We start from the raw sequence: 25,281 nt of genomic DNA on the forward strand, positions 1-25,281 counted from the left end.
TCTCAGTTTGGCACTATTGACGTTTCAGGCTGGATAATCCTTTGTCATGGGGCTGCTTTGTATGTACATTGTAGGGTATTTAACAACATCTCTGGCTTCTACCCAGTAGGTACCAATGCCACTATTTTCCCTCTCCATTTGTGACAACCAGTGATGTCTCCAGGCAAATGTCCCTGGAGGATGAAATCACCCCCGGTTGGAAACCAGTCTCTTAAAGGAATGTCCTGCTGTTGGGTTCCTAGGAATTCTAAATGAGTGTTTCGATGATGTTTAGCCTTGAAATTTCAGTACACTTGTAACAGGTGTTTTTGAAATAATGATGTCTTGCACAATGACAGAAAGTTGCAACATTTTCAGATTTTAGTGTAGGTTTTTGAGGCAAACATTTTTTTTTTCCTTAAATTTTTTTTTTTTTAACATTTATTCATTTTTGAGAGTGAGAAAGATAGACCATGAGTGGGGCAGGGGCAGAGAGAGAGGGAGACACAGAATCCGAAGCGGGCTCCAGGCTTTGAGCTGTCAGCACAGGCCCAATGTGGGGCTCGAACTCATGGACTGCAAGATCATGACCTGAGCTGAAGTTGGATGCTTAAACGACTGAGCCACCCAGGCACCTCTTCCTTACTTTTAGATGTTTCCTAACCAGCTCATCATCTGGATGAGAAGTGATTATGTACAGAGAGGACAGGACCATGATTGATCTCTATGTCATTTCCTAAATTGAAGGCAATTCATACAAGCTTACACACGATTATCTAGACAGCTCTTTTGTTCTTTAGGCACACATAAAGGTTTATTTTGTCCACTGGAGTGTTTCTTGGTCCAGTGGCTCCAGGTGAGCTGTGGGGACCCAGCCTGATGCCCTAAAGGACCTGAGACGTGCTTTACAACCCCCTGCTCCCTCATCTGATCTGATCATTCTGCTTTGTTCCTAATTTTCCCGATACACAAAACAAAACATTTACCCAGAATCTTCGGCAGACTTCCACTGTCATTTCATTGCCCCAGATTATGTTACATGGTCACGCCTAGCTATGGGGGCACCTGGGAGAGTGAAAAGATAGAGATTTTGGCTCTCCTGGCATCTACAGTGTCGTAATTTCCTAGGATGGCCATAACAAAGTGCCTCTAACCTGGTGGCTTAAACAATAGAAGTGTGTTTGTATTGTCTCCCAGTTCTGGAGGCTGTAAATCTAAAATCATGATGTCGGCTAGGTTGGTTTCTTCTGAGGCTATAAGGGAGAATCTGTCCCAGGACTCTTGCCTGGCTCCTGGTGGTCTCAGGTGGTCCTTGGCTTATGAATGGCATTCTCTCTAGATCTTCACATTATTTTCCTTCTATTTGTGTGTGTCTCCGTGTCCACATTTTCCCTTTTTTATAAGCACACTAGTCATATTGCATTAGGGCCCAGCTCTGTAAAGACTGTATTTCCAAATAAGGTCACATTCTGAGGTACTGGGGGACTTGAACATACCTCTTTTATGGAGAACCCAATTTAACCTGTAACAAAAGTCGACATGGGGCACCTGGGTGGCTCAGTCAGTTGAGAGAGCCCGACCCTTGGTTTCAGCTCAGGTCATGATCCCAGGGTTGTGGGAATGACCCTTGTGTCAGTCGGGCTCTGTGCTGAGTGTGGAGCCTGCTTGGGGTTCTCTCTCCCTCCCCTTCTGTCTCTCTCTCTCTGTCCCTCAGTCCCTCTCCACCCCCTAAAAAAAAGCATACACACCGATAATAAGGAAAGAGAATTTGATTGATGTTTTATTCCTGGTCCCTGACAACATATTTTATATACTTCCTAAGTGAAAAGTACAGCTTGACTAATGAGAAAAGAGCTGTGTGTCCAAAAGACACTGGTCCTTAAGTGACCCAAGTGGTTCTTTCTTCAGCTTAGAACTCTTGTGCTTTCTTTAGTTTAATCTTAGGGCAAAAGTGTCTCTCTGGTGAAATCAACAACTACTTGTCCTTGGGAAGTGACTGAAATTTTTTAGGGCATTATGACTTCGCTTCCCAACACCAAGCTCCTTGTTTTTGAAGGATAATTTACTTCAGTGCCTTTTTGTTTTTGTTTTTTTAAAAAAAATGAGGTATGTTTTGTTTATTATAATCCCTCTCCCTTTCCCTCGATTCCCTACATCTCTCGTGTTGAAATCCCTGGCACATTTTGTCCCACGGAATATTAGGGATATGTTAACAGATGATACTAAGAAAAAGAGGAAAAAGAAAAAAGAAAAGCTTATTGACTCTTCAGAGTTCTCGGTGTGAAAACACAACACAGCTTCACAGTTTTGGTGAGACACATATGTTCACCCAGGCGCTGGCATTTCATGTTCCCGAGAACCGAGTCAGATTAGAATGTTAATTTATTTGACTACATTTATGTAAATATCGCTCTGACAACTATTGGTCGTACATGTACTGAGACCCAAAATAAGCTTATGAAGCTACGTTCTGGGACATGTAGACTATGGAGGGGTTCCCAGCTGCTTGCTCCTTCCTGCACACCGGAATCTTGAGTTTGCAGCTTCTTTACAGTTCAGCCGTCTCATTACCAGTGGTTTTAAAAGTCATACTCTGCTGACCCTTCAAGCTTCGTGGAGCACTCTTGGGTCCACACAGGGTGAGGATGCGGGAGGAACCTTGTCACCTTCGATATAGCACATTGCGCCTTATTTGTCCTTCCCAGAAAGGTTTTTAGTTAAAAAACAGGCTCTGTGGGCTGCAGATGGTTTGAGAAACAACGATCTAGGACAATTTCTGAAGGGCCCCTTTAACGCTTTATGACAGAAGCATGGGAGTGACTGAACCAACATACTGGAGTAGGAATACTGATGGTAAAAATGGATGCAGCGCATTGAACTTCAGTCGGGTGTGAAATACTGTGCTGCTCAAATTATCTAAATTATCATCTCATCGTCAGAGCAAAGACACTAAGTTTCAGACAGGTTGATTACCTGCTTCAGTTAACATGCTGCTAAGTAGTAGAGTGGGAACTTGAGACGGGGACTGTGTGACTCCAGAGACCCCGTGCCACAGTCTGGTCTCCATCAGGATGTCCTCTTCTTTCTTCAGGGTCATTATCACTACCTTACTCATACTTTCAGCCATTGCCTGAGGTGTCATCCTCAAAATGGGAGGCTTTTTTTTTTTTTTTTTTAATGTAACCGGGCTATTTGCACATTCGTGCATTTCAGATTTTATTTTTTTTAAGTAATCTCTACACCCGGGGTGCCTGGGTGGCTCAGTCGGTTAAGTGTCCGACTTCAGCTCAGGTCTTGATCTCCTGGTTCGTGAGTCCGAGCCCTGCGTCGGGCTCTGCTGACAGCTCAGAGCCTGGAGCCTGCTTCCGATTCTGTGTCTCCCTCTCTCTCTGCCCCTCCCCCGTTACACTCAGTGTCTCTCTTTCTCTCCCAAAAATAAACATTAAAAAAAAAAAGGTCATCTCTACACCCCGTGTGGGGCTGGAACGCACAACCCTGAGATCAAGAGTTGCATGCTCCCCCGACTGAGCCAGCCATGCACCCCCAAAATGGGAGTCTTTCCTGATCAATTTCTCTGGCAGGCTTTGCTTTCCTCTGGGACCTTCTTCAGTGTACAGACTGTGGCTAAGTGATTACCCAGTTCTCCATCTCTCCAGCTGAGGATTTCTGTGTCTCTTTTTTCTTTGGTCTCATTCTCTTTGTTAGGTTAACTATGGGGTAGGAGAAGTGTTGAAGGACTTCCAGGTAGAAAGACTCACTTCCTACTTGGAGTCGAATGTGAAACACATTTCCTACTGCGCAGAATCATGTGCTCTGCCTTGTATAATCTGATATCATTAAACAGCCCTCCTCCCCCGGGCAGTATCTTGGGGCTGTTGTTTGATGGCTGTTGTTTTGTAGGTGACTTTGTATATTATACCAAGACAGGCATGCCTTTCTTTTACATTGAGATCACATCGCTTATTAGTAAGTGCCAATGGTAGGAAGTACAAAATGAGGAATTCTCAGAGGCTCATATTCTGTAATTAAAATTGAAATTTCCTTGGAGAACACAATGCCTTGGATGTGGTGCTAAGCAGCTTGCCATCAAATATTTGATTTCAAGCACCCACAGAGGTATAGAATTAACTGAATTACAGGCCTGGGACCTGGAGAGCCACAGAAGCACACGATTTGAGCATTTGGAGATGAAGTAGTCTAACCTTCCTGACTGTAGCCACAGTAAGATGCTTAAAATACGAAATAAACACAAAGACATAAAATTGCAAATATAGTATCTCACCTGTATTTTAACAGGGCATAAAAATAAATTATTTGAAAATATTAATAGTTGTTAACCTCTGAGTGGTTTTTCTTCCTTAAACTTTTTCTTTTGTCCTTAATGAATCTTTCTTTATTTTTTAAATTTTTTTAAATGTTTATTTTTGACAGAGAGAGAGAGAGAGAGAGAGAGAGAGAGACAAAGCATGAGCAGGGGAGGGGCAGAGAGAGAGGGAGACACAGAATCTGAAGCAGGCTCCAGGCTCTGAGCTGTCAGCACAGAGCCTGACGCAGGGCTGGAACTCACAGACTGCGAGCGAGATCATGACCCGAGCTGAAGTCAGACGCTCAATTGACTGAGCCACCCAGGCGCCCCTTTAATGAATCTTTTATAATGAGTATATATTACTTTGTAATTTTGGGGACCGGGAAATATTCTTCCTTTCACTGAAGTGGAATTATTTCTCTGATTTGGACCTGTTGGTCCTTAACTTAAGCTCTGAGAGCAACTCAGAGCAAACCCTAGTGTTCTTCCAGATAATAGCTTTACAAAATATTTGAAGATGGCTGGAGTGTTTTCTTGCTTTTTAAAATGGTTATTGGTAGGTAAGCAGAATTTTTTTTTAACAGAAACTATAAACCCGAAACCATCAAGATATTTCAGTTTCTGTAAGAATGGTACTGAGTAGTATGTAAATGTCTACTTTTTTCTTTTTTCTCTTCTGAAACTAACCATCAAAACAAAACACATTTTTCACCCCAAACTTGGTGTCTTTATTAAATTCAATGTTTCCTGAAGACTGGATCAGGTAGACTCAGTTTGAGCCTTCTCGACATGTACCCGAGGTCTTTGGTAAACGTACATTCTTATTTATAGGAACGTCAGGACAAAGAGAGAAACTCCAGGGAAGGATGGGAGCATTGGAAAAGTGAGGAGTGTGTGAAGAGAATGGGGGCCTTTAATGGAGAAACTGTGATTTCATTTTGTGGGAGAGGAGGTAGCAGTCAGATCGTCCCGCCTTCTTTCGTGTAGAATTGCTGTGTTAAGTTTGACCTTCCAAATGCTATAATGATAATATCACCGTATGAGTACACAGCACAGAAGCAGCACCACTGAACTTTGGTGCCTGAGTAACCGATACTCAATGGAAAATTGAAAAAATATCTTGAAAAAATATCTTTATGCACTTGAATTCTGGATAAATTTACTATAAAGTTAACTCACTGTGTAATCTTTATTTTTTTTTTTAATTTTTTTTAACGTTTATTTATTTTTGAGACAGAGAGAGACAGAGCATGAACGGGGGAGGGTCAGAGAGAGGGAGACAGAGAATCTGAAACAGGCTCCAGGCTCTGAGCTATCAACACAGAGCCCGACGCGGGGCTCGAACTCACGGACCACGAGGTCGTGACCTGAGCCGAAGTCGGCCGCTCAACCGACTGAGCCACCCAAGCGCCCCTCACTGTGTAATCTTTAATCCGCCATATATGGTGGAGGAGTTTCTCTGGGGAATGACACTTGCATAGGTTTTAAAAGCACTTTCTGTCTGAACTTTTTTTCCAGTTAAGCTTTGAGGCTCCTAAATTAATGGCAGTTTTAGGGGTATGTAAATATCACCCATAAATATTTATCGAGTAACCTGTTTAAGGAATTATATAAAAATGAAAAAAAATACCAATAGAAGTATTTTATTAGGTAATGAATACAGATTTATTTCAAGCAGAGGCAGATACAGCTATCAAATTACCTGTTTTTTATTTAATTTTTACAAAGAATCTGGAAGTTGGTGTTATAAATAGTTATGTTGCTTGGGTTGAGCACTAGATTTGAACACTTTGGTGCATCCGAAACAAGGCTTATCCTTGTCTGTTTCTTTGTTTCCAGATGGTCTCCCAGCTTGAAGCCCGAATATCTGAGCTTGTTGAACAGTTGGGAAATGAGTCTGGGTTTCACCAGAAAGCTCTTCAGAGGGCCCAGAAAGCAGAAAGCAAGTTGGAGACTCTTCAGGGTCAGCTGACATACCTGGAGGGAGAGCTGGCTTCTGGAGATGTTTTGCGAGATAACTTGGATTTTGAGAAACAAAAAGTAATAACCCGAGGGTATCTGTGGGGAGAAACATCTGTTGCAGTTTAAAATTTTACCTGAAAATGTTCTGAATTTTACAGTACTTCAGTAGAATGGTTAAGTCTGCATAATGAGTAAATGTCAGGGAACAACGTCCTGTTTTGGGGTGTCTTCCTAGTACTTAGGGCTTTCTTGATTCGGATTAATCCAGTTAAACTCAACAGGTATTTGTTGAATGCCGGTTATGTATGAGACCCTGAAGGTTTGAGGGCTAAGGTCTGAGTAACACACAGTTCTTGATCATAAAAGGCTCATAATGTACTTGAGGAGACAGACATTCTAGTCATTTGCTGTAACTATAAAGCTGTACGTGTTGTAATGGATGTATTGATTGACAAAATGCTGTAGGAACTCAGTGAAGGGAATGATAACTTCTGGATAAGAGGAGGATTTTTACAGGGGAGAGGGCAATGGAGTTCACCCTTGAAGGATAAGTAGGATTTTAGAGGAGCGAGGGTGCAAATACTGTAGGGGAAACAGTGCGAGCAAAGGCGTGAAAGCTCCTAAGGGCATAGTGTAGTCATAGTGCGGAGGGATTGTTCCAGTGTGGCGAGAACACAGCATTCCGGATGGGGTTGTGGCAGGAGAGAAGACTAGCATGGTTTGGATGATGAAGATTCTTTATTCTAGCTTCTGTAGAATATTAAGTGTAGTAAGTGATTTTGAGCATTGCGGTGTTTTAGAAAGATGACGCGATGTCACAGTGAAGCTGAAGTCACAGCAGGGACAGACTCGGGAATGCTAATGGCAATAACCCTGTGTGAGAGAAGGAGAGTACAATGAGAAGGGGCCCCCACTTATGACCTGACTGTGGGGAGACCATCTGTCACCGTCCAGAGGCAGTTAGAGTGGCGGAGAGCAGAAGCCAGTTTGCTCCGGGCTGAGGGGTGAGTGCGGAGGAAAGGTTTGAGTGTAGAAGTAGATTTTTAGGAAGTCTGGCGACCAGAGAGAAAAGAGGCATGAAGCAAGACGACTGAAGGAAGATTTTATTGGCTGGAAGGGGAAGGTACATGGTTGTGAGTCACAGGAGGAAAAAAAAGAGAGAGAGAGAAAAAGAAATGGGATTGGGATTGGATTTGGCATGAAAAATAAATACCCTTAGGTTAAAAAAAATATTCTGGAAACACATTCATCCTCATTTTTCAGCACTTCGGAAAGCCAAGGAAGCATCATGCCTGCATGGAGGGTTGGATAGGCAAAGACACGTAAGAGGTCTGTGGGAAATCCTAGTCTAAGTGGATGACACAGGTAAATGAGAACACAAGAGTTAATTAATGGAGGGAGGTATAAAATTCAACAGGAAGTTGGATAAAGTTTCCTGTTTCTGTGAGTGAGGAAATGAGCCATCTTCACACAGGAGGTAGCATCACGAGAGGCTTTAAAGAATGAGTAGGAATTTGTCAGGCAGAAGAGGTGGGGGAAGGGATTCACACTACCAGAACAGTAGGAGGAAGGAAGGAGTGGAGGTGTGACCTGTTGTGACCTGCTGTGACCTGCTCAGGAGACCAGTGAGGCACAGGGAGACCGAACATGGTGCCTGGTGAATCCGGAGGCGTGAGGTGGCTCTGGAGACGTGTAGGAATAATTGAGATAGGGAAGGCTAGTTGCCCAAGGCTTTATCCTGTAGACAATGGGAAGCCATAGAAGGCTTTTGAATAAAAGAAAAGATTTCTCCGAAGGCAGACTGGCTTTGAGGGCCTAGAGATGAAAGGTTAGGGAGCCCAGCTAGGGGATTGTTAGAATAGATAATTAGAATAGAATAGAACAGTTGGTAATAAAGATTTGGACCAGGTAGTGGGGTTATGAATGAAGGGGTAGATTTGACAAATTTGGGAGGGTGAAGAGTATCTGAAAAAGATGTGTTGATTGAAAATTTGAGTTTGAAAGGAAATGTTGCTCCTGAGTATAATGTGTTAAATTGGAAGAAATCTGACTGCTGGGCTATCTACCTAGATGTCCCATGAACACATTGCACTAATCATTTTCAAAATGGAAATGATCACCTCTCCACAAATTTGCCCCATCCTGCCTCAGGGATGATGATGTAATCTGCCTCCAGCCACCTGAGACAAAAGCCCCAGGGTCATTCTTAATGCTTCCCTCTTCTTAACCAATTCCTAAACACTGTAAATTCCATCTCCTTAACATATCTCAAATGTCACCCCCCCCCCCCATCTCTATATTTAGCGGCAGTGCTCTGACTCCAAACATTATAATCATTTGTATGGACTATCCAAACAACCTTCCAACAACTCCCCACTGCTGCCAGGGAGGTCTTAATAAAATGTGTGTCTAATTTTTCTTAAAATTGGCCAGGGGCTCTCTGTGGCCTTCAGGCTCAGCTACAGATTTCTTTTTTCCATGGCTAAGCATTCTGTGACCTGGCCAGATCCCCTCTCCAGGCTTTCCATCACCCGTGATCCCTCCAGCCTACGGTGGCAAACTCCAGGCTTCAGGGGACTAACAGGGCCCTGCAAGGGTGTGTGGTGATTGATCTCTGAGCCTGAAGACATCCACATTCAAATTTATAAAAAACAATTGGATGGCCAAAAAAAAAAAAAAAAAAAATTGGGGGCCTCCTTGGCATCCTATATTACATGTTGCTGTTCTCTCCGAGAAAAAGTTCTCCTTACCTTCTTCACCTGGTAATAGCTGTCCCTTGAAGACTCACTTCCAATGTCATTTCCTCCTTCCCCTTCCTTAGAGACTTAGTTTTCCTTCATGCAACATGTGCGTGTGTCTGTCACAGCACTTACTGCCCTAATGTCTTCTGTCTTCTCTAGTCAACTCCAAGCTTCTTGAGATCAGAGGAAATCTTTTTTTTTTTTTCTTCTTTTTTCTTGGTTTCTCCAGCAATTAGGGAAGAGTCAATAAATAGTATTTAAATTGTGAAGAAAGATCTAAAAAGCAAGAATTTTAGGTAGACTGGTGTCTCTTCCCTTTTTATTTTTCATTGTAATGACTCATTAATGTTCGCTGAGCTTGTGCCAAAAGAACTCTCAGTTACGAAAGCAAATTATGTAAATGGATTCCACTGTGGCGAATATTCCGTAGATCACCACCTCTGAACTGCACGTCCTAGTATGGATGACAGGCATGTAAAAGTGAAAAGCAAAGTTGTACAGAGTTTAAGTTTAAATATAGGTGATTGAGGTGCACACAGAATAGAATATATTTGTGCTAAACTGTGATTCAAAGAAATAAGTTGTACAGGAAATCCCTCCAGTGACCCTACCCTTTTGAGGCATAGCCGAGATCTTTGAAATGGGCCCTTGCTCTGTGGGGTGTGGCTTGGTCCTGTCCTTATCCCATTTTGCCGGTTGTAGATCCTGGCATGCTACGTGGATGGGTCACATGTAGACGTAGCAAGAGAGACTTTATGCTTCCACATGGAGGGTCCTGGTTCTATTTTATTTACAAAACAAACAATAGCAATTATTTTTACTTTCATCCATACCTTCAAAATGAATAATTCCAAGGGGAGTGCTGACACAGCATGAAGAAGTGAGAAACTGGTGATGTGGAAACAAAAGTAGCTTCTGGCCTTGGTCTTGTAGCCCAAGACAGCAACCTACCACCGTGTGGCACAGCAGATAAGCAGTACTTCCCGTGACTGTGCCTTACAAAGAAGAGATTACACTCTAGGTATGCCGCTCAACAAAATTTGAAAGTACTCACAAATAATTTCATCTCGATGACTAAAAGTATCGATAGTTCTGGGCTTTATACTGGCATGCTTCAGTCACCCAGGAATCATACTTATTTAAACATATAGTCGCCTCAGAATGCCAGATAGATGAAGACTTATTGCAGTGGGAAGAAAGTTTCAAAGACAGAACCCAAATCATGAAGTGATGATACAGAAAGTTCATTGATTGGTTCGCTCATCCAACAAGTGCTTAGTAAGCATTCCTCTGTCAGGCGTGGCCCGATAAACCACAGAAATTAAGTGGAGGATATAAAAAAAATACTGAATTCAAGGGCTACATGCACCCTGATGTTTTAGCGACATTATCAACAATAGCCGAATCATGGAAAGAGCCCAAATGTCCATTGACTGATGAATGGATAAAGAAATTGTGGTGTGTGAGTGTGTGTGTGTAAGATAAGTAAATAAATAAATAAATAAATACATACTATTCAGCCATAAAAAAGAATGAAATCTTGCCATTTGTAACGACATGGATGGAACTCAAGAGTATTACGCTAAGAGAAGTAAGTCAGAGAAAGACAAATACCATATGGTTTCTCTCCATATGTGGAATTTAAGAAACAAAACAAATGAACATAGCAGGAAAGACAAGAAGGAAAACCAAGAAACAGACTCTTAACTTAGAGAACAAACTGATGGTTACCAGAGGGGAGGTGTGTGGGGGGATGAGTTAAATAGGTGATGGGGATTAAGGAGTGCACTTGTCGTATTGAGCACCAGGCATCGTATGTAACTGTTGAGGCACTAAATGGTACATATGAAACTAGTATTACGCTGTATGTTAACTAACTGGAATTTAAATAAAAACTTGGAAGAAAAATAAGGAAATCAAGTGGAGGAAGATCCTGGAACGATTTTGTAACATTCACCTGTTAAAAAATGAACCTTGACTTCATTGATACAGCTGTGTTTTACAGTATTGTTCCTTAAACTATGTTACATTAAAAACTCTTTAAGACATTTTTTTGGTATAGGAATTTAAGTTTCAAAAAAAAAAAAAGCAAAAACGTTGTCCAAGTGTGTTTGTATGGAGAGCTTTGATTTTGGAGTGATCTGTAGAATCCAAGGGGAGTAAAGTGGCCACTGTTGTCATGTTTTTTTCCACATTTGAGGCCAGGGCCCACTTAGGATGGAAAACTTGCCATGGAAGGTTTGTGGATGAGTAGATCCCAGAAGCTGAATTAGCCTGGAAGGGACAGCAGCCTGTCACCAAAGCAGAGAGATGTAGATGTTGTCCAGAGGATGCCAGATTTGTCACATGGCAGGGTTGAGAAGAGTGTCTCGTGTTACGTTGAACATCAAGATCACTGACCACGAGAGTCAAGTGAATTTGGACAGGAAGCAGGGCAGGGAGCTGGCAAGGTGGTTCTGGAATTCATGACCAAACACTGGGGTCAGGGGTCGGGCTCCATACTGGGTTTAATGAGACCTATCTGTAAGTTTGGGAGAAAGAGAAGGAGTCTGTGAGATCACCTGTTAACTTCGTTTTTGTGCCTCATTTTCATTTTTGTTCTTGGGTTTAGTATCTTAAATTTCTGGATCAGCTCTCAGAGAAAATGAAACTGGACCAGATGGCTGCTGAACTTGGCTTTGACATGCGCCTGGATGTAGTCTTAGCTCGCACAGAGCAGCTGGTCCGCCTCGAGAGCAACGCAGTCATTGAAAACAAGACTATCGCTCACAATTTACAGAGAAAGGTAGGGGATACTGAAACTTGCTAGTGTTGAGAGAAAGAATTGCTGAGACACTTAAATATTGAAAAATAGTTTACTTCCCCTCGTATTTGTCACTGTGGTTAGGAAACATAAATATGTATTTATAATTTGAGTCTCTGTTTCAAGTCTGAGGGATGGTAAGTTTATCACCTAAGGTTATGTTTGACTGTGAGTCATAGAGACCCAAAATAATGGTGGCTTATATGACTGGATGTGCTTCCTCCCCACCCCCACCCCACCCCCATAAGTTTGTAGAAGTAGACCGCTCAGGGTGAATGTGGCCAGTCTGCTCTGTGAAGTTTGCAAGGAGCCAGGCTCATTTCAGCTCATTAATCTCCCATTCCTAGGGTGGTTCATATCTTTATGGTTCAAAATGGTACCTATGGGTTCCAGACAGAAATTTGGAGAAGAAAGGGACAAAGAAGAGGGATGCAAAAGAGCATGTGTGAGCTGTCTTTTGATGGAGGCTTCCAGAATTTGCCACGTGAACTTGTGTTTATATCCCATGATTCTGGTGACCGAAATTAATTCAAGGGAAGCCGGACACTGTAGTCCTTTCCCTAGGTAACCACTTGCCTACCTATGAAACTCACTGATTCTATTATTAAGGGAGATGAGGAGAACTTGGGAATATCTAGCAGTCTCCGAGTTGATAAACTCTCTGGCACTGGAGAGAAGAGCGAGGAGAAGCATTTACTTTTCATTGATTCAAAAGAAGAATTAAAAACAGTTTAGACTAAATAAATGAATGAGTAGATGAAAAGGATAAAAATATAATTATTAGTTATATAATTATTGGCATTGGTGAAAGAAAGAGCAAAACACAGATGTGTTCTTATAATAGTTCTTAGGAGAAAATTCTGTGGTGGAATTATAGTGTACAGGCTGTGTCATGGGTCACATCTGGGATTCCAGTTTGGTTCCACCAAGCTGTGTGACCTTGGACAAATTACATGCCTCTCTGTCTCTATTTCCTCATATTTAAGATGGGAATGATATCTACCTCATGAGGTTGTTTATTTTTAATAAGACCCATTTTTTAAACTCTTGGCTCATAGACTGAGCTATATTCACATTTGATCTCTTCTCCATATACTAGATTTTGAGGAATACTTTATGAAAGACAGCAGATAACCCCTGTGACTGTCAGAGACATTAAACTGAGCTACAGTTCTTTCTGAAGGTCTCCTCAGATAATTGATTTTCCCCCCGATCTCCAACATCGTTCCTTCTGACATATTGTATAATAATTGAAATTACCAGCGGTACAGGACTCACCAGGGTAATTGTGCAGTCGAGGGGAATTTGACATGAAGAAGCTCGAGGAAGGGAGTTTGGCTAGAGAGACACGAAACGGGCTTTGTTAAAAATGGATCTGGCTGTGGACGCTGCCACCATGGTTAGACAAGATACACAAGGCTGCATTTCAGTCTGTCCTTCACACCTCTGAGAAGTGCAGAGTATATAATTATGGAAAATGTGATGGTCCTCAGCTCTAACATTCTAGAATTCTGCACGATTCCAATCCCCAATGTTTGCAACAGATGTAAGAGGTTTCTGTACTTAATATTCTCCTCACTAATTGTGACATCACAATCCAGGAGGATTTCTTTTCCCCCTTTAGAGGCCATAATCTTTTTCTAAAATCCATTATAAATTCCTTCATCAAGTTTGATTGTCAGTGATTAGTGCTGTTTGAAGAATTTGTTCTCTGCTTGGTTTGTGGCCGGTATAGGCCAGGCAGATGATAAAGACACCAGTGAACTGGAACCTTCTTGACGTCCTTTCCATTTCAAAGATTTTAAACATATAAGCACAGCTTTCTTTAAATTCTCCCTGATATAACTTACTTTAAAAAGATAACAACTCTCATGTTTGGCATCACTCGGTCTGGTTCCAAGGGATTGAAATTACTCAGTCTCGGTTTTTGGTGCTAACACGCACTCTGTTTTCTTTTAGCAAAGACCAGTGCCAGGGGGTGGTAGAGAGGATGTTGTCTCTCTACCCTATTCTGATCTTGATAAGCCCATGCTCGTAGCTTTGAAAGTAATTGTACATGTCTGTTATGGTGTCCATAACGTTGGAGGGAATCAGAGGTGGGAAGCCTACTTCTCTGTGCATTTTCTGTGGCTCTTTGGTCTCATGCTTTGCAGCTACAGAATTAGTTCTTGGAAAACCAGGAATAAAAAAAATGCAATCAAGAAAAGGAATCCAATAACCTTTTCTGAGGGTTTATAGATGAGTCTAATTGAAGTGCAGATAAAGATCAACGTTATCTGAGTAATTCGTTTATATTTACTGACTGCTCGGTGATGATTTAAAAAAAAAAAAAGATCCCCGTTTGTGTCACATCAGCTCAAGACTCAGAAAGAAAGACTGGAGAGCAAAGAACTGCACGTGAACCTTCTCCGGCAGAAAATTGCCCAGTTGGAGCAGGAGAAGCAGGTGCGTTCGGCCTTGGCGGTAGAGAGGGACGAGGCCAATCTCACCCTAAGGAAGTTGCAAAAGAAGGTGGAGAGGCTGCAGAAGGAGCTGCGTGTGTGTCGAGACTCGAACACGGAGCTCAAAGCCCAGCTGGCTGACACCCATGAGCTTAAGGCAAGTGCCCATCTCCGTTCCCTTGTTGATTTTTGCACGTTGCCATTGAGGTTTATGTGAAAGGGTGGCAGTCTTATAACAGACACGCCGGAAAAGAAAAGGAGATAAGGGCTTTCTGTGATCTTCTGGAGTTGTGGGAAAAATGCAAACACTACACAAAATCAGCATAGTAGGCCAATTTAGCGTCTCTTCAATGCTTGGAATGGAGCCATAGTTGCCGTGTGAAAAGCCCATCAAAAAAGGGTGATGGAGGTGACGGAGATTAAGAGGACACTTGTCTTGATGAGCCCTGAGTGATGTAGGGATGTATGGAATCACTGTACTGAAATTAATATAATACCGGATGTTAATTACGCTGGAATTAAAAGAAAAAAAAGGTGATGTTAAGTACAGAAAATATAAACATTTCTTCCAAGTGTGGGTGACTATGATATTTGGGATCAGGGGTTTATCACGCGGGAATCTGCTTAGCAAGAAATGAGAAAACGAGCACAGCTCTACACTGAGAAGTCAGCCAGCATTGTGTCCCGTGGCCTGGAGATGCCGTCCGTGTACCCAGAAGTGAGGAAGGGTCCCTGACTGGGGCAGTGTGCTTCCTGGATTTGGAGGGTTCGACTTCTAATGGCTACAGAGAAGAAAGGAATTAAAACATAAAAGAATTTAATCAAAATCTTTAAATGTCATGTATGTGTGCCACCGGGAAGAATATGTAACTTCACATGCACATAGCCTTTCTGGCAGAAATGCGTGTCATGAATACAGATGAGAATAATGTCCTCGCTCTTTACAGATGAGCGCTCTGTAATGGACTTTTGGAATGTTTCTGAATCTGGAAACAGACCAGCAGGGAAAAGGAAACTGGAATTAAGCTAACACTTCAATATGTGTAGTGGGGACAATATTTTAGGAAATATTTCCTACTGTATGTTTTTTTTTCTTCTGAATCATTAGCTCTTTTCTCCTGAAACCTTTCTTTTTTAATTTTTTTAACATTTATTTATTTTCAAGAGACAGATACAGAGTGCGAGTTGGGAGGGGCAAAGAGAGAGGGAAACACAGAATCTGAAGCAGGCTCCAGGCTCTGAACTGTCAGCACAGAGCCCAATGCAGGGCTCGAACCCACTAACTATGAGATCATGACCTGAGCTGAAGTCAGACGCGTAACAGACAGCCACCCAGGCGCCCCTCTCCTGAAACCTTTCTAAATTGAGGCTTTTTTCCCCAGAGGAAAAAAACAGGGCAGACACAGCCCAGGGGAGGGAACATATTTAAAACTAAGAGAAGCAGGAAGCAAGGGAAGGCATCTGATGGGGTACGAAGGCTGGGGAGCAAGTATCAAGGTAAGCATCTCCCACACCCCCTCACACCTTGAGACTTATCTTTGGGGGGTGTGTGTGCTGGGGTGGGGGTGGAACCCCTGAAGTCAGCATGCCACTGCTTCCGCCCTGGCTGGAAGCGGCAGGAGTGCTGAGGCAGCATCAGTGTCATAAAACCAGGTCTTACAAATGTCCTGTGGTGGATACAGAGTGTTTCCAGGTGGTGTCTCACGGGGCATCATATAATGTTGAGCCCTGAAGTGGAAAATGGATTCCCTTTAAGTTTTCTTTCAATTCTTCCATTGTCAAGGAGAAAATCTTAACTAGAAGTTATTAAGGCAAAAACCGTAAGAGACTCTTAAATACAGAGAACAAACTGAGAATTGCTGGCGGTGGGGGTTGGGTTAAATGGGTGACGGGCATTAAGGAGGGCACTTTCGGGGTGAGCACTGGCTGTTGTACGTAAGAGATGAATCACTGGGTTCTACTCCTGAAGCCAAGACTACACTGTGTGGTAACTAACTTGAAAAAAAAAAAAAAGAAGTTACTATGTCTTTACTACTATTATTGCTATACCTCTGACTTTGGGCCTAAGAAGATTCTTTTCTACTCATTGGCTTCATTGGCTTCATTCAACTCATTGTTGAAGGAAAGATGAGGATGGTTCCTATAATCGGTGTTAAACATTCAGGTACCAAAACATAGACTAGGACTGATAAATAAAGTGAACCTGGATTTCAAAACAGGGAGATGAATTCCGTCATCTGGAAAGGGACATGTTTCATTATAAGCGTGTTTCGGTGGAACAGTTCAAATTCTTCAAAGAAATCTGTGATGTAAGGAAAGGGTAAACAGCACTCTTTTTTTGTTTTTTGTTCTGTTTTGTTTTGAGAGGGGGCAAGTGAGCAAGGGGCAGAGAGAGAGGGAGAGAGAGATGAAGAGAGAGGGAGAGAAGGGGGTCTCACCCGAAGCAGGGTTCGGACTCACAAACCGTGGGATTGTGTCCCGAGCCGAAGTCCAATGCTTACCTGATTGAGCCACCCAGGCGCCCTGCACTGGGGATTTTCATACACCGAGCTTGCTGAACTCCACAAAGCCAGAGGAGAAGAGAATGTGGAGCAGTCTGGGTGATTCCTAAGGACAACTAAGTGGGAGTGACACCGAGGAAGCTGAGGCATGCTGGCTGCCTAGAGGAAGGACTCAAGTGAGGATGTCCTAATAAGACCACCACTGTGTTTCTGAAGCCACGTGTGGTGATGCTGGTAGCTGCAGGGTGAGCCGCCCGGCCTCCTGTCCCCAGTCCCCTCCGCCCTGCAGCTGAGGACATCTGGTTCCTACCGACAAATTTTCCCCGTCTCATAGAGTGCGGTTTTCTGTCCTCAGGAGAAATTACGAAACTTAATTTAACAAGTCAGGATTGATTCAGCCTCGCGGTTTATTTTCCTGCTAACCTAGTTCTGAAACGTGCATTGCTTCTGCGGCTAACATCGGAGCACCTGTTCCCCATAATTGGGTTGCCACTCTGTTCTTTCTACTCCGCCCATCTCCTTATAACCTCAGAGACCCTCGCTTCCCTTGATACTAGAGGCCTGCCCTGCTTTTTCCCGTTTCCAAGAACTGTGACTCCATCTCTGAATGAAGCGGGCTGGGCCCTAATGTCAGGACTCTGACATTAACCTGCGGGTTCCAGCTACCTTGATGCGTGTTTCCAGATACTGTAAAGCTAAAATATAATACTGTGGTGAATGAATATTCTATAAAACGTGGTACAACAATTAGTTGCCATTTTTTAGCTAATTTTGTCACTGCTGATGGGTGGCAGTTATACTCTGCGCCTTCAGAATTACCATAACTCAGGAGGCTGAATAAGGTTGGCTTACACGGAGCACGGCAGCGCTCAGTCTAGCAACAGAGGACGTGATGGTGGGACAAGGGATTCCCCATCGGTGACACCCAGGAATGGGGCCCAGCACCCGCTGGGTGAGAGTGAGTGATGAGTGGTTTTAGAGGTGGGGCACTTCCTGGCTAATGGCAGTGTGGGGGCCCACTGGGGCCGTGGGTCCGAGGAGGGCATCTTCCAGGCTAAGGGTATTGGCGGTAGGGCTGGGACCCCTAGCTGAGACAACCCTGTGTATCGGAAACAGTGTTGGGGAGAGAGTAGCCCACACTTGCTGTAGCAGAAGCTGGAAAACAGCCAGTGGAAGTTGAGTCCTGCGTCTATAGAGGACGTTCCCGTCTCGTCTCAACGACCTCTGCCTCAGCTCTGCACCATATGTCCCCTGGATTATTATAATTATCTGCAAGTGGTCTTTCCACTTAGCCTTTCACAAGCAAGCCTGATTTCTGTAATTAAGTTTTGCTCTTTAGCCGGTAGGATTATGCCACAGGTGGTTCTGGGGTAGTGTCTGATCGAACGATTTTCTATTCCCGTGTCTGTGGTATAAAGCAACGTTTTCAAGTGTGGGGCATGTACCCCCTGTGGCGTGTGAAATGCTTCTAGGTGGCACTATGTAATGTTCACTTTGAAGTGAAAGATGGATTCCCTTTAATTTTTCTTTCAATTCTTTCACCATCAAGGAGAAAATCTTAATTAGAGGTTATTATGTTTTTATGCCTCTAGAACATTTGCTGGTCTGCTTTTCAAGCAAAGAATAAGCCTTAAGCTCAGTGCTGAGCACAAGAAATAGTACCTAGCAATGCTGTTTTGTGTTTATTGTATAGTGGCTTTTTCTTCTTTAAACATTTTTTTAAATTCCACTATAATTAACATTCAGTGTTACATTAGTTTCAGGTGTACAAAACAGTGATCAACAATCCTATACCTTATTCAGTGCTCCTCATAATAAGTTGTACAGTATTTGTTTTGTTTTTTTAATTTAAACAATTTTTTTTATTGATTTTTTTTAATGTGTATTCATTTTTAAGAGATGGAGATAGAGCACAAGCGGGGGAGGGTCAGAGAGAGGGAGACACAGAATCCAAAGCAGGTTTCAGGTTCTGACCTGTCGGCACTGAGCCTGACACGGGGCTTGAACCTGTGGATCGTGAGATCATGACCTGAGCTGAAGTCAGATGTTCAACTGACTGAGCCACCCAGGGGCCCCTGTGTTGGTTTCATTGATGTCTTCCTGTTGTGGCAAATTCTTTTTTTTTTTTTTTGTCATTTTATATGTTTTATTCACATTTATTTTTGTTCTCTAATTACTAATGCAAAAGAGAAGGTAGGGTTAGTCTCTGGTCTTGGTAAAGTCCAAAATCAAATGGCACGGTTTCCTATATTTTTGGATTCTGTACTGCATTTGTCCCACACAATAAAGATGAGCAGTGAGTATAGCAGTAATACTCATACTCTCCTTCCTACAACAGAAGACCCTGTGAAAGTGGTATTCATAGTTGTCCCCAACTCTTCGACATTATTAATCCATATTTTTCTTTTAAAAATTTTTTAAAAAATTTACATCCAAATTAGCATACAGTGCAACAATGATTTCAGGAATCGATTCCTTTGCCCTTTACCCATTTGGCCCATCCCCCCTCCCACAACCCCTCTAGTAACCCTCAGTTTGTTCTCCATATTCAAGAGTCTCTCTTGTGTTTTGTCCCCCTCCCTGTTTTTATATTATTTTTGTTTCCCTTCCCTTATGTTCATCTGTTTTGTCTCTTAAAGTCCTCATATGAGTGAAGTCATATGATTTTTGTCTTTCTCTGACTAATTTCACTTAGCATAATACCCTCCAGTTCCATCCACGTAGTTGCAACTGGTAAGATTTCATTCTTTTTGATTGCCAGGTAACACTCCATTGTATATATATACCACATCTTCTTTTTTCTTTTTTTTTTTAATTTTAACTTGTTTTATTTTTTATTTTTTAAAATTTACATCCAAATTAGTTAGCATATAGTGCAACAACGATTTTAGGAGTAGATTCCTTAGTGCCCCTTTCCCATTTAGCCCCTCCCCCTTCCCACAACCCCTCCCATAACCCTCAGTTTGTTCTCCATATTTATGAGTCTCTTCTGTTTTGTCCCCCTCCCTGTTTTTATATTATTTTTGTTTCCCTTCCCTTACGTTCATCTGTTTGGTATCTTAAAGTCTTCATATGAGTGAAGTCACATGGTATTTGTCTTTCTCTGACTAATTTCGCTTAGCATAATACCCTCTAGTTCCATCCACGTAGTTACAAATGGCAAGATTTCATTCTTTTTGATTGCCGGGTAATACTCCATTGTGTATATATATACCACATCTTCTTTTTTTTTTTTTCTCTTGGTTATTTTATTTTATTTTATTTTATTTTTTAATATATGAAATTTATTGTCAAATTGGTTTCCATACAATACCCAGTGCTCATCCCAAAAGGTGCCCTCCTCAATACCCATCCCCCACCATCTCCTCCCTCCCACCCCCCATCAACCCTCAGTTTGTTCTCAGTTTTTAACAGTCTCTTATGCTTTGGCTCTCTCCCACTCTAACCTCTTTTTTTTTTTTTTTCTTCCCCTCCCCCATGGGTTTCTGTTAAGTTTCTCAGGATCCACATAAGAGTGAAACCATATGGTATCTGTCTTTCTCTGTATGGCTTATTTCATTTAGCATCACACTCTCCAGTTCCATCCACGTTGCTACAAAAGGCCATATTTCGTTCTTTCTCATTGCCACGTAGTACTCCATTGTGTATATAAACCACAATTTCTTTATCCATTCATCAGTTGATGGACATTTAGGCTCTTTCCATAATTTGGCTATTGTTGAGAGTGCTGCTATAAACATTGGGGTACAAGTGCCCCTATGCATCAGTACTCCTGTATCCCTTGGGTCAATTCCTAGCAGTGCTATTGCTGGGTCATAGGGTAGGTCTATTTTTAATTTTCTGAGGAACCTCCACACTGCTTTCCAGAGCAGCTGCACCAGTTTGCATTCCCACCAACAGTGCAAGAGGGTTCCCGTTTCTCCACATCCTCTCCAGCATCTATAGTCTCCTGATTTGTTCATTTTGGCCACTCTGACTGGCGTATACCACATCTTCTTTATCCATTCATCCTTCAATGGACATTTGGGCTCTTTCCATACTTTGGCTATTGTTGATAGTGCTGCTATAAACATGGGGGTGCATGTGTCCCTTCGAAACAGCACACCTGTATCCCTTGGATAAATACCTAGTAGTGCAATTGCTGGGTCATAGGGTAGTTCTATTTTTAGTTTTTTGAGGAACCTCCATCCTGTTTTCCAGAGTGGCTGCACCAGTTTGCATTTCTACCAGCAGTGCAAAAGAGATCCTTTTTCTCTGAATCCTTGCCAACATCTGTTGTTGCCTGAGTTGTTAATGTTCTCCATTCTGACAGGTGTGAGGTTATATCTCACTGTGGTGTTGATTTGTATTTCCCTGGTGATGAGTGATGTGGAGCATTTTTTCATGTGTCGGTTGGCCATCTGGACGTCTTCTTTGGAGAAGTGTCTATTCATGTCTTTTGCCCATTTCTCCACTGGATTATTTGTTATTTGGGTGTTGAGTTTGAGAAGTTCTTTGTAGATTTTGGATACTAACCCTTTCTCTGATATGTTGTTTGGAAATACCTTCTCCCATTCTGTTGGTTGCCTTTTAGTTTTGCTGATTGTTTCCTTCGCTGTGCAGAGGCTTTTTATTTTGATGAGGTCCCAGTAGTTCATTTTTGCTTTTAATTCCCTTGCCTCTGGAGACGTGTTGAGTAAGAAGTTGCTGCGGTCAAGGTCAAAGAGGTTTTTGCCTGCTTTCTCCTCAAGGATTTTGATAGCTTCCTGCCTTACATTTAGGTGTTTCATCCATTTTGTGTGTCTTTTTGTGTCTGGTGTAAGAAAGTGGTCCAGGTTCATTTTTCTGCATGTCACTGTCCAGTTTTCCCAGCACCACTTGCTGAAGAGACTGTCTTTATTCTGTTGGATATTCTCTCCTGCTTTGTTAAAGATTAGTTGGCCATATGTTTGTGGGTCCATTTCTGAGTTCTCTATTCTGTTCCATTGATCTGAGTGTCTGTTTTTGTACCATGTTGTGGCAAATTCTAGTGAAATCGTATAATATTCCTTTTAATAGAAGTGAATTCAGAGACGCCTGGGTGGCTCAGCCAGTTAAATGTCTGATTTAGGCTCAGGTCATGGTCTCATGGTTGGTGAGTTTGAGCCCTGTGTCAGGCTCCATGCTGACAGTGTGGAGCCTGCTTGGATTCCCTCTCTCTTCCTCTTTCTTTGTCCTTCTCTCACTTGTACTTTCTCTCTCTCTAAATAAATAAATAAACTTAACAAAAAAAAAAAAAGAAATTCAAGTAAGTTAAAAAGGTGGTTGAGTTAAAAAAAACAATTACCATAGGTGATACGTGGATATGGCAAAGATTGTGGGGGTGGAATGGGAATAAATGAGCTATAGACAAAGAGATTGGAGGAGGAGATAACACTAGTGGTAATTAGATGCAGTAAGCAGGTGAATAGAAGCTCTGATTGGCTGCTGCTGACACCATGATGATTTCCAGAGTCAAGGAGTGGTGGAAGAAAAAGCTGGGCAGTGGACAGGGGCCTGATCATCCAGGGCCTTGTGTAATCTCCTAAGATGCTTAGACTTGTCCTCTGTGTCCTGGGGAGCCACTGGAGAATTTCAAACAGGAGAGTGAAGTCACCAGGGAAGACACTAAAAGGAAACCAAGCGATTTGAGAGAGCAGGGGTCTCCAGAATGAGACTATGACCAGTAGCATCAAGAGTAGCAGTAAGGTAGAGACCAAAGGACTATTCACTGCACTTGGCATTGGGACATCTATGGCTCAGGCACGTGTAGTGTAGATTGTAGTGGTAGTGGGTGAGGGCTTGGAGAATAAGCCAAATTCCAGTATGCTGAGGGATGAAGGAGAAGACACAAAGTCAGTGGCCTGCTCTTCCGGAATTCTTGGATGAAAAAGGGAAGAGTTGGGAAAGGAAATAAATTTGGCTTGTGTGTTCATTTGTTTTATTTTGCATAAAGAGATCCACACCTTTTTATAGCTAAGATTATAGGGAAGGTATAGAAGAGGTGGGTTTTGACTGGCTCAACAATTACTCAGGCCCCTAAACATTTAAATAGGATGCTAAGCTAAGTCTGCCTTCCAGTGGAGAACAGAGATCTAACTAACACAGTGAATGCCAACTTCATGAATTTATCAGAGATTTTAGTTACAAATGACTTTTTTTTTGGTTTGAGACATACAATATTAGTGCCCAAGACAGACTAATGATATCAATTATTCATCTTTGTACATTGCCTGTGCTTGTCCCTGTATTTATTATTCATAAGGTAACATTACTGAACATTAGCAAAGATGGCCTTTCTATATTCATTTTCTGTGGCTGCCGTAACCAACGACCACAAACTGCGTAGCTTAATACAATAGAAATGGTTTCTTCTCATAATTTTCGAGGCCAGGAGCCTGAAACCAAGATGTTGACAAGGTTGATTCCGTCTGGGGAACCTGAGGGCGACTCCTCTCCATGCCTTTCTTTTGGCTCGTGGTTGCTGCTGACAGCCCTTGGCTTTTGCACCTGCAGAATCCCTCTCTGCTGTCATCCTTACATGACCTTCCCCTCTTGTGTCCTTCCTTTTCTGTCTCTTATAAGGACACCCACCATTGGCTTTAGGGCCCACCCTAATCCAGGATGCTATCATCATGATATCCTTACCTTAATTATACCTGCAAAGGCCCTTATTCTAAATAAGGCACATTCTGAGGTTCTGGGTGGACATATATATTTTTGGTGGGGAGGGGCACTGTTCAGCCCAGTACACTTAGTAAATTAAGAATTAATTTCACCATTTATGGAGGATCAGTATAAAAAATAATAATTTGGGCGTGTCCGGGTGGCTCAATTGGTTAAGCATCCAACTTCGGCTCAGGTCATGATCTCACCATTAGGGGGTTTGAGCCCTGCATCGGGCTCTGTGCTGACATCTCAGATCCTGGAGACTGCTTTGGATTCTCTTTCTCTCTGCTCCTCTCCTGCTTGTGCTCTGTCTCTGTCTCTCTCAAAAAATAAAATAAACATTAAAAACAATCATTTGAGTTTCATTTCTATGTCTTAAAAAGTCAAGATATAATTCACATGCTGTGAAATTCACTTTTTTTTAAAATCCAAATGTCAGCTTTATTAGGTAAAATTTGGTTGGAGAACATGGTGTAAAACCATGGACTGACTTTTTCTTTCTTTCTTTCTTTCTTTCTTTCTTTCTTTCTTTCTTTCTTCTTTATTTTATCTTATTTTTAAAGATTTTTAAATTTACATCTAAGTTAGCATATAGCGCAATAATGATTTCAGGAGTCGAATGCAATGCTTCATCCCCTATGTATAATAACACCCAATGCTCATCCCAACAAGTATCTTCCTTAATGCCCCTTACCCATTTAGCCCATCCCCTCACCCATACCCCCACTAGTAATCCTCTGTTTGTTCTCCATATTTATGAGTCTCTTCTGTTTTCTCCCTCTCCCTGTTTTCATATTATTTTTGTTTCCCTTCCCTTATGTTCACCTGTTTTGTCTCTTAAAGTCCTCGTATGAATGAAGTCATATGATTTTTGTCTTTCTCTGACTGACTAATTTCACTTAGCATAATACCCTCCAGTTCCAACCACGTAGTTGCAAATGGCAAGATGTCATTCTTTTTGATTGACGAGTAATACTCCATTGTATATATATGCCACATGTTCTTTATCCATTCATCCTTCGATGGACATTTGGGCTCTTTCCATACTTTGGCTATTGTTGATAGCACTGCTATAAACACGGGGGTGCATGTGTCCCTTCGAAACAGCACACCTGTATCCCTTGGGTAAATATTTAGTAGTGCAATTGCTGGGTTGTAGGGTAGCTCTGTTTTTTAATTTTTTGAGGAACCTCCATCCTGTTCTCCAGAGTGGCTGCACAAGTTTGCATTCCCACCAGCAGTGCAAAAGAGTTCCTCTTTCTCCGCATCCTTGCCAAGTTCTGTTGTTGCCTGAGTTGTTAATGTTAGCCATTTTCACAGGTGTGAGGTGCTTAATTTTATTATATCATAGAAGAAGGGAGAGAGAGAAGGAGAGTGAGGGCTACAGGAAGATTGACTGACTGATTTTAAGGAATTGGCTTACACGATTATGGATTTGGCAAGTTTAAAATCTGGGGATAGGGCGGCAGGAAGAGCTGATATTGCAGTTCAAGTCCAAAGGTTGTCTTCTGGTAGAATTCCCTCTTGCTCCGGGAGAGTCACTTTTGTTCTAGTCAGGCCTTTGAATGATTGGATGAAGCCCATCCACACTATGGAAGGGAGATCTACTTTACTGAAAGTCCACTGACTTAAATGTTAATCTCACCCTGAGACACCCTCACAGAAATATCCATGCTTCACCAAATATCTGGGCTCTGTGGCCCAGCGCAGTTGACACATAATGTTAACCATCACAGTACCTTTTTATGCTGAATACTTTTCCGTCATTTGGATATACCACACTTCATTTATGCATTCAGCATTTGAAGGACATTTTGATTGTTTCCACTTTTTAGCTATTATGAACAAGGCTGTTGGCAACATTTGTGTGGAGTTTTTCTGT

General features: G+C 42.1%; 1 protein-coding gene across 1 annotated transcript in view; it reads left to right on the forward strand.

Annotated features, from left to right (window-relative positions):
• CCDC170 (coiled-coil domain containing 170) overlaps nucleotides 1–25,281 on the forward strand; it is a 100,271-nt gene that overhangs the window by 64,817 nt on the left and 10,173 nt on the right. The window contains exons 8-10 of the mRNA XM_042940424.1: nucleotides 6,125–6,325; nucleotides 11,600–11,773; nucleotides 14,147–14,389. Of these exons, the coding sequence (XP_042796358.1) occupies nucleotides 6,125–6,325; nucleotides 11,600–11,773; nucleotides 14,147–14,389 (618 nt within the window). The remainder of the gene's footprint in view (nucleotides 1–6,124; nucleotides 6,326–11,599; nucleotides 11,774–14,146; nucleotides 14,390–25,281) is intronic.

This window comes from Panthera leo, chromosome B2 (assembly GCF_018350215.1).
Source record: "Panthera leo isolate Ple1 chromosome B2, P.leo_Ple1_pat1.1, whole genome shotgun sequence".
Taxonomy (NCBI): domain Eukaryota; kingdom Metazoa; phylum Chordata; class Mammalia; order Carnivora; family Felidae; genus Panthera; species Panthera leo.